At 37.4% G+C, this 9015-nt stretch overlaps 1 protein-coding gene across 1 annotated transcript; it reads right to left on the bottom strand.

Moving 5' to 3' along the window:
- On the bottom strand, nucleotides 1–7525 carry LOC147860939 (soluble starch synthase 1, chloroplastic/amyloplastic-like). Its single transcript, XM_087323273.1, has 15 exons — nucleotides 7131–7525; nucleotides 5310–5668; nucleotides 5023–5100; nucleotides 4814–4938; nucleotides 4636–4717; nucleotides 4373–4546; nucleotides 3902–3983; nucleotides 3599–3690; nucleotides 3445–3507; nucleotides 3211–3300; nucleotides 1969–2093; nucleotides 1761–1869; nucleotides 1249–1304; nucleotides 458–497; nucleotides 1–331 (listed from the first exon to the last, which is right to left on the bottom strand). Exons 1-15 carry the CDS (start codon nucleotides 7480–7482, stop codon nucleotides 176–178), a joined length of 1983 nt encoding a protein of 660 aa, XP_087179399.1. The 5' UTR covers nucleotides 7483–7525; the 3' UTR covers nucleotides 1–175.
- Between the last annotated feature and the right edge of the window lie 1490 nt (nucleotides 7526–9015).

Raw genomic sequence — 9015 nt, 5'->3', positions numbered from 1 at the left:
TAAAATGGAAACAAAAAGATTATTGGTATCATAAATTGACAAGAGTATATCCACAATTATTATTCCATATACAAATATATTTAAGAATGAATCAATACAGAAAACTCAATCCTACACATAACACCACATCAGAAAGTAAGTCTAACATCCAACCTAGACCAGCAAAATTTGACGCTTATGCATACGGAGGATCTATCATTGCCCATTCAAAAACATGCTCATATTGTAAGGCTGCATGGTCCCACGAGATATCTTGTTCCATGCCTCGACGCATTATACCTTCCCATGATTCTTTGTGTTCTCGGAAGGTCTCGATAGATGTCCTCAACACCTAAATGCACAAATATGCACTCATTGACAATCAAAATTTGTATTATAGAGTTACAACTATGGTATTATGTAGTAATCTTTGTATATGTATATGAAGAAATCAACACAAAGCTTTATTCAATTTTACCCCTAGCATGGCATCCTTGGTGAGGGGAGAGAAAGTCCATCTGCAATAAATTATTTAAAACCAGTTATAATTGATTTTCAATATAGTCTTACTCAGAAGTAGCAGGCATATGCAATTTTTACGCTGACACAAAAGTTATATCTTGTTAGCAATCACTTGTAATAAAACATAATATTGAAACAAAACAGAACTATTGCCCATCAGCAATTGCAGTGACAACTTTCTCCATGCAGTGTAATGTGGTTTGTAGAGCCTATTATATCTATGACACTACTAATGTACCAAAGATCCAAAAACCCCAACTAGATCAATTGAAGGGAAGTGTACCCAAACACTCCCCTCATTTTTCACGAAATATGCAAACAACTTTATGAGAATAATTGTGGAACTAGGGAGAAAATTTTACAGCTAAATGACTTGCAAGAGACTCTACAAAAAGAAGAATGTCAGGTCAAGGAATGCTGAAAATCAACCTATAGACGTTTGGAAAAGCATGTGCCATGTCGATGGACTGATCAGTTTGAGCATTGAAAGGGAAAAACACGTGTCATGTAGATGGACTGATCACTTTGGGCATCGAAAGTAACTGACTATTTGACATAGCAGGGTTTTTAGAAAAGCTTAAGGAACATTTTGAGAAATAAAAAAACATTGATGCATTTTGGGGAAATAAACTGAAAAATCATAAGAGGGATAATTTTTAAGAGTTTCACCATGTTATTTTATGTGTGCAAATCATAAGAGCAGAATTTCAAATGCACTTTTAACTACAACTTTACGTTAAGACATACCCTGTCCCAGCTCCTTTTCCAGAATTTGCAAATGGATTAAAATCCTCAACAGTGTCCTGGACCAAAATTCGGCATTTATTATAAGCAAATCTTTACCTATTAAAATTCTCAACAGTGTCCTGGACCAAAACTCAGCATTTATCTATATCAACACAACGTAATAAAGCTGCAATTAATTTTTCTAAAGCTAAAGCTAATCTTTTAGAGAATTCCACAAAAAATAGCACTCATTTTTAAAGAAATCCAGAGATTACCCCCTCGTAGTTACACGTTCTTGCTTTATCTATAAATTATATAATGTTAGCTCTCCTCTTTCTCTACAGTTTTGATCTCTTCTCTCTGTCTCCCCAATTTATCTCTTGAACTGAGCAAATTGTACAGACACAAAGAGAGAGAGAGAGAGAGAGAGAGAATTTATAGAGACAAAAATGTGAGGGATAATTAGGGGAATCAAAGAAAAAAGGAGGAAATCTATCGGTAAATTCCTCAGATCTGTCAATATAAAACCATACCCTTAGTCCACCGGTACAATGAACAACTGGTACTGTACCATATCGCATTGCATATAATTGATTAAGACCACATGGCTCAAACCTTGAGGGCATCAACAGTATGTCGCACCTGGTGGATGAAAGTATAAAACAGTAATGATAATAATAGTTACAATCAAAGGGAAAAAACAAGACTATTTACTAGTATTGAATATATTAAAAAGTTTACCCAGCCGTTATGCGGTGAGCAACAGGGACACTAAATCCAACCCATCCTCGAAACTTGTCTTGATAAGTTGTTTCTGCCCACTTCATCCATGCCTCGATTGATCCATCTCCAGAACCGAGCATAACCTACAAATGGAAAAGCAAAATTAAAGACTGACATACATATGAGGTTAGTATCACTCTTTTGATGGATTTGCAAAAAGCATAGAAGAGAGAAAAAACAAAATTCAAAGAGCATCAAAGAAAGAAAGATATATATAAACCACATTTGCTTAGGGGATGAATCCTTCCTTTTACAAATCCTCATAACTCCTCAGCCCAACTAACTCACTTCAACTTGTACAATTGTATCATCCTTGATAATGAGTGAGTTTCACACAAAGATTATGTCCGAAACAGGCCAGGTGACTTGGCACAACTAGCTAACGTGTTCTAGCAACCATGCCCATTATTTCTCTTCTGTTATAGCTAAGCCACCCAATTCTATCTCATTTACAAACTGCTCAAAATTTCTTACTTGGTAATGAAGAGTTGTTACATGTTTTCTACCATCTTAATACACATAATAATGCAAATCCACCTGTGCCTAGTACTATGAGCTGCTCCAACATTTTATCTCGTAGGAAGTGTTGTACCTTATTTTCACTACATCAATGCGTATACACCTTTGATTGCTTGTCTCTACAACTTCTCACCCAATTTGTTAAGATTCACGTATTACTAACATTGATTCTCTCAAAAAGAGGACTAATTGATAACCTCAAAACTTGTGTGAGTGTGACTTCAAAGATATCATCAAGTTGGATGATAAGAACTTGAATCACAATGACTGCTCAGATTATTCGCATTCTAGTGTCATCATCATATGAACAGATGTCCATGAGATGAGCTAAAATTTTCTGGCACAGCTTGTCATGATCCATTGACATGATTCTTCAACTAGAAGATATTTCCTCCAATCATCTTCACAAAATCTCTTTCAGTTCCAATACCATGATCTCTTCCGAAACACCTCCATCCTGAACTGAAGGGGATATAAAATGGTCTATAAGATGGATTTACAACAATCAACCATCTAGATTGATGATAAAGGTGTTTGGTGCTTGCAGTTCTGGTAAGATTATTTCTGACTTCTTGTTCTACAATGAGACAGCAACATATTATTTCTATCTCGTATATGTTGCTTTTAGTCCTTTTTGCAAGGTATTCCTGATCTTTTTTCCAGCTTGAACTTAGAATTTACCATTTGTACATCGTCATCCATTAGTTCTGGTAAAGCAGCCTGTATGATGTCGGGCCCTTTTTGATAATCCAAACGTCCAATAAATCCAATCTGCAATAAAACTCCGCATTAAAAAAATAATATTTACACATATATTTAGTAATTTAAAAGCACCCACGTGAAGGGTTGAAAAGAAAGAGCAAATACAGTTGTATAATCATATAAAGTTTAAAAACCCTGAGATATCATTCTCACCAATGGGACATCTGACCGAATAGCTAGCCCTAGCTCCTTCTGCAAAGCAGCTTTGCATTCTGCCTATACACTCAGCATTTTCACTTTCAAAAATAAAAACTCAGAAGTTTAGCATGACAAGGACAATCTCTAAATTATAGAAAATTAATAATACCTTTCCTGATGTATCATCTAAAGAATATGGAGAAGCAACATGTTTATCTGTGGATGGGTTCCAGTCATCCACATCAATACCATTGGTGATGCCTAGCAAACATAATCCGAAAACATTTGATATAACACTCTTTCAAACTGAACCTAAATGCCAGTATACCATTTGTATTATTATTGACCACAAAACTATTTGGAATAGAATGCTATTTGTAATTAATATTCAGCACAAAACTGTTTGGATTAAAATGATAGTTTACCATTCATCACTGAATTTCTGAACCTAAGAAGACCATCTAAACCATACCATTGATCACTGAATTTCTGGACCTAAGGAGACCATCTAAACCCCAGCCTCCTTCTATCGTCGTTATCTCCCATGCATATCCCTGTACACACAACAAAGTCACATTACGTAATTCGTATTCACAGATAAATTATTATTTCTATATGAATACTAAAGATGTTTGTTCTACATGACCACTCTGTAACAACAAAGAGTTCTATATAAGAGCTATAAGGTCCAGTTAATTATCATATATAAAGAGGTCTCCAACAACATTTTGTATGACAAGAATCAAGATCTGACGAGACTGAATGCCATTAGTTTAGCTTTGAATCTTCATTAGGATACATATGGAATTAGATATAAGAAACCCATTTGGAAATCTATTCATTGCATATTAAAGTTTATGATAGCCGAAGATGACCATCAAGAGAATTATACATAATCAATCAGTCTATTCAAAACACAAAATCACATCCAATTATCTAATACCTGGCTTACGGTAATTATTCGGTCCGCAGTGACAATAGCACCCTTTAAATGATTCACGGCTTCACCCTTATCAAGCGCATGTTTCCTCGCCCAGGTAGGAAATACCCATTCAAGGGCACCATACCAATCCCCAGGTAACCCTAGCTTGCTATAGGTTGTTGCAGCCTCCACACCCTACAAAAAATGAGTCCAAAGCAGTCACTTACAAAATAATATGAACAACACAGTTACAAAACAATGGCGGCACCAGGCTCATACAATACCTGGTGTGCAAGGTTGTGTATAGCTAGTATAGACCTTGCATCCTTATAAACTCCATATGCTCGGTATTTCGATGCCAACAATCTAAACGGAAATATTGTTCATGCTTTAGAAGTGGACATCAATTTTTTTATCAGCAATTATATATAGAGTTTAGATGCTAGAGCATAGGCTGCTAACACTGGTACAAGACTGGCATGCCAATCATTAGCAATGAATATACATTTTTCGCCATATGTATAACCTCCTAGTGGCAAAACCAAAGGTGCTTCACATGCTGCATGGCACAGTAAGGTGAATCGGAACTGAAATTATACCACAAAAAAAGATCATCATACATGTGACATGATTTTATGATAGAACGGCTTAGGAAACTACAAGAAATATACCTGATTGTCACCAAAAGCACCTCTCGTGTCACCATATGGGGTTCCTGGTCTATGGTAAGAAGAATGATCAACAAACACCTGTCACGAGATGTTTTAAAGATCTTACTGACCTATTTTATACCAAGAACCTTGGCATACATGAAATATATATATATATATAGCAAGATTTTCCAGTGTCAAAGCAGACTTTTCTATATAGAACTTAAGGATTGTATGCAGAAAACTGTCCTGCACTACCATATATTCTTTATGGTAGCAAACAAAAAAGACAAAGGTTGTAGACATACCCAATCAACACCAGCTCGAAACTCATGGAAGAATGCAATCTCATGTTCGCCATCAAAGCAACCAATCTTGATGCGACATTGTGCATCGAAAGCTCCAGAAAAATTAGAATCATCAACTCCATTCATGTAACGAGGAGAGATTACCATTACTCTGTTACCTCTTGCGGCAAGGGCAATGGGTAATGACCCACAAACATCGCCAAGTCCCCCTGTTTTAGAGTAAGGTGCCACTTCTGCTGATACAAATACAATGTTGAAAGGATGCTTTGTAAGCTTGCCACTTTCTTTGAGATCACCACGAGCAAGCTCAGCACTATGAAGGCTGCTGTGTTCAGTAGCTTTACGAGAGATCGGTTGCCCTGAAGCCAGACACCACATTAGTTTTGTGCTGTGAGTCAAATTACAGGTAAAATAAGCTCAATTAGAATAAAGCGTGAATAATTGTGATTTTAGCTGATCTATAGATCATATATATGATGGGATGGCATCCATCTTGCACAAGTTCATCATTCCATGCTCTTGAAACTCAAGCCAATGCGGCATGGATCGATAATGTACATGACGGAAATGGATGGCTATGCCCCAAGGAAACCCCATGAGCATATAGTCTGGATAGCTTTAACACCCAGGAAATTGATATTTGACACTATGGTCCAAAAATACTTCCGAATCAAACCTGCTTTGCAACGAACAGGTTGTACTTCCATGCTTACAGGCTTCCCTCTTCCACATGTTCCATCTCCCATGCACTGAAGGTAATGAGACATGGATACATTTCTACATGTTGTCTACGGATGGCTGTATCTTGTGCATAATCTGACACCATGGATCACAGTATTGTTTCTAGTCTCTCATATAACTAAGTTAACTGTCAATAATTATGCTACTTATCAGATCAGGATATGATATACAACAGAGCCTCCGAGGGGAGAAAAGAGCATGCGCAAGACGTTTTAGAAAGCTCCGCATATGGGAAAGATCACATATTTACTCATTTTTCGTGGTTAATGCGCTTACAGAGGGGAACCACAGCATACTTAGCTAGTTCCAAGGGGGACGATGGGGCTGCAAAGATAGAACTATACACTTTCCCTCTCCAAAAATGTTCGACATTGTGAACTTATGCAGACAAATTTTCCCATGTGAGAAATTAATTGGGCGTATTCTAGGTAGCTAAGGTATTCTACATATTTTACCTTTAGAATACGTATGCTAAGTATTAAGAAAAGGAAGAATACTTAGTGCACGTATTGTATGCTAAGTATTTTACAACTATGCCTACAACATTCCCCTCATCATGTACTTCTGTAGACAGCATTTTCCCATGTGGGCAGTCAGATCTCATACCCCTCATGCTTCTCTATGATTATTCAAACAAGCCCACTTTGCACCTAAGTTTCTCACCACAATGTTCAACCTTATGAGTTTCTACTACAGCAAACGGTTCAGCACATACCTAGGTAGGCTCAATCATATGCTCTGCATCAGGTACAAAGGCTCCTAATGTTACGTTCAAATCCTGATAGTGCTCGGAATGGGTGGCATTGCGTTTATACATCACATAAAAGGCCTTCTATGTGACCAGATTGAATAGCATTGCATTTATACATCGGATAAGAGGCCTTGGATGTGACTGAAATAACATTTCTCTTTATACATCATGTAAATGACTTTAGAAATCCTCAGAATAGCATGTCCTTTATACACATAAAAGAAACTTAAGACATCTCCATAGTGTGCAAAATATCAAAAAAATCAGGCAGGAAAGAATATTGGGGAAAGAGAATATTTGAGATGGAGATTAACTGTTAGAATGTTTACCTTGCTCTGAGAGGAGGGCTTGTTCTTTCCCTATACTTGAAGGTGAAGATAATTTAGTGACAGAACTAACAACATCTGTAGATTGAAAGGATGCATCTTTGCTTGTTCTTTTCTTCTCGCCGCCTGAAGTTGAGCTTGTGGTAAGGCGGGCAAGTGTATAACAATTACAAAGCTTCTTCTTCTCCTTATGATTATGATACTGAATTCTATTAAGGTTATAATTATGATAGAGAAGGTTCTTGGATGAGCACAAAAAGCTGGTAACATCTGGTTGGAAAACAGAGCAGTTCAAATCCGAGGGAAAAGAGCATGTTGGATGCATGACTAGCCAGGATTTGAATGCAGTTATCATTTTACAGCAGAGAAAGAAGATAGATTGTGTTGAGTTCTTTTTTTATTCTAGGATTTAGAATCTCTGGGGGTTTGTAAGGTTTAGATTTTCGGGTTTGGACGTTTTGGGCTTAGAGTTTTGTAGGTTTGGGAATTGGGGGATAAATGGATTTCGAGTTTTGGGGTTAAGGATTTAGGGTTTGGGGGGGGGAAGGGCTTTAGGGTTTTGAGTTTCTTCTGGTTTAGGCTCTTCTTCCTTCAGATTGAGATTGAAGGCAGAGATGTATCCTGAATCGTAGAGTAGAGCTATATGCAGAGCTTCCAAAAGCAGAGATTGTAACTTAGAGAGGATGCGCCATAGCAGAATCAGAATCAGAATCAGAAGAATGGCTCAAGAATGAGAAATCACTCAACAGAGATTACCCAAAAAAAATCTTCCAAAAATAGACACCCAGAAAAAAAAACCAAAAAACATTTTGTTTTTCTTATTCTTTTGAAATCTCAAGAAACTTAAAAAGCTCTTACATTTCTAGCCTCCCAAAACTCTCCTTTGTTCCTTTGTTTTTCCTTTCCTTTAGCTATGACACGTGTCAGCCGTTGGTCCATCCACGTGGCTGCTCTGCCAAATAGGGGCGTGCCACGTGGCACGCCCAAAGGTACATGAAACCCTTCTTGTCGATAGGAATCAATTCCGTGTCCGGCCAAACACAATCTGCTCGGTCCGCAACATGGTCTCCCTCGCCTTTCGTTTCAAGGCTCTCTCTCTCTCTCTCTCAACCCATAGGAATCAACATGTTCGGTTTGAACCGAACCGCGAACCTATGGCTTAACGGCTTAACGGTTTTAAACGGTTCAGTTCAATTCAGGTTCAAGTTTTTTTTTAAACAGTTCGGTTTGGTGGTGAAGTTTTTTAAATTTTTAAATTTTTTTTCAAAAAAAAAAAACAATCTTTTCATTTTTAAGCCTAATTCTCACATTTTAGGGAAATCTTTAAATTTTTGAAAATTTTGAATTTTGACCTAAGTTGAAAACCGAAACTGCGGTTTTAAACGTTTAATGGCTTGGAATTTTTAAACGGTTTCGCTTCAAATGGTTTCATGGTTCGATTAAGCCTAAACCGGTTACCAAGTCGGTTAAAGCTTAATCGGCTTGGCTAAACCGGTTTAGGAACCGGTTCAGTTCAGGTTTGGAAACTCCCAACCCCATTTAGGCTTAATCGCTTTGGTTTGGACATGGCCAAACTGGTTAAGCTGAAACCGAACAGTTGCCAATTCCTACTCCCAAGGGAAAGTCTCAATGCCATTTTCCAAGATAAAAAAACGTGTGTGTTTCTCTCCAATTCAGACAGGACGATGCCTCACCCACACACTCCCTTGCCTGAAGATGGGTTAGTCATATTATTTGAGTTCACACTCATAGATCATACAAATGGCTCCCACGAATTGATGTGTACATTGAGGGATCGAAGCCAACTGAAGGGTAAAAAAATATAAATTGACATACATGTCAAGACAAAGTAACATATATTTCTGAGCACCTTAGTTGGGTTCGCAAT

This window comes from Azolla caroliniana, unplaced genomic scaffold (assembly GCF_043228905.1).
Source record: "Azolla caroliniana isolate FFs.n. ecotype wild unplaced genomic scaffold, voAzoCaro1.0.p SCAF_8, whole genome shotgun sequence".
Classification (NCBI taxonomy): Eukaryota; Viridiplantae; Streptophyta; class Polypodiopsida; order Salviniales; family Salviniaceae; genus Azolla; species Azolla caroliniana.
This window is presented reverse-complemented; position numbering and strand designations above follow the sequence as displayed.

Bases quoted from the DNA above. Each gene is read 5' to 3' on its own strand.
- LOC147860939 (XM_087323273.1), bottom strand. From the start codon at position 7,482: ATGATAACTGCATTCAAATCCTGGCTAGTCATGCATCCAACATGCTCT. The intron at 3,301-3,444 runs GTGAGAATGATA...GTTTTATTGCAG, and splicing joins TTCGGTCAGATGTCCCATTG to ATTGGATTTATTGGACGTTT. The intron at 332-457 runs GTAAAATTGAAT...TTGTGCATTTAG, and splicing joins CCAAGGATGCCATGCTAGGG to GTGTTGAGGACATCTATCGA.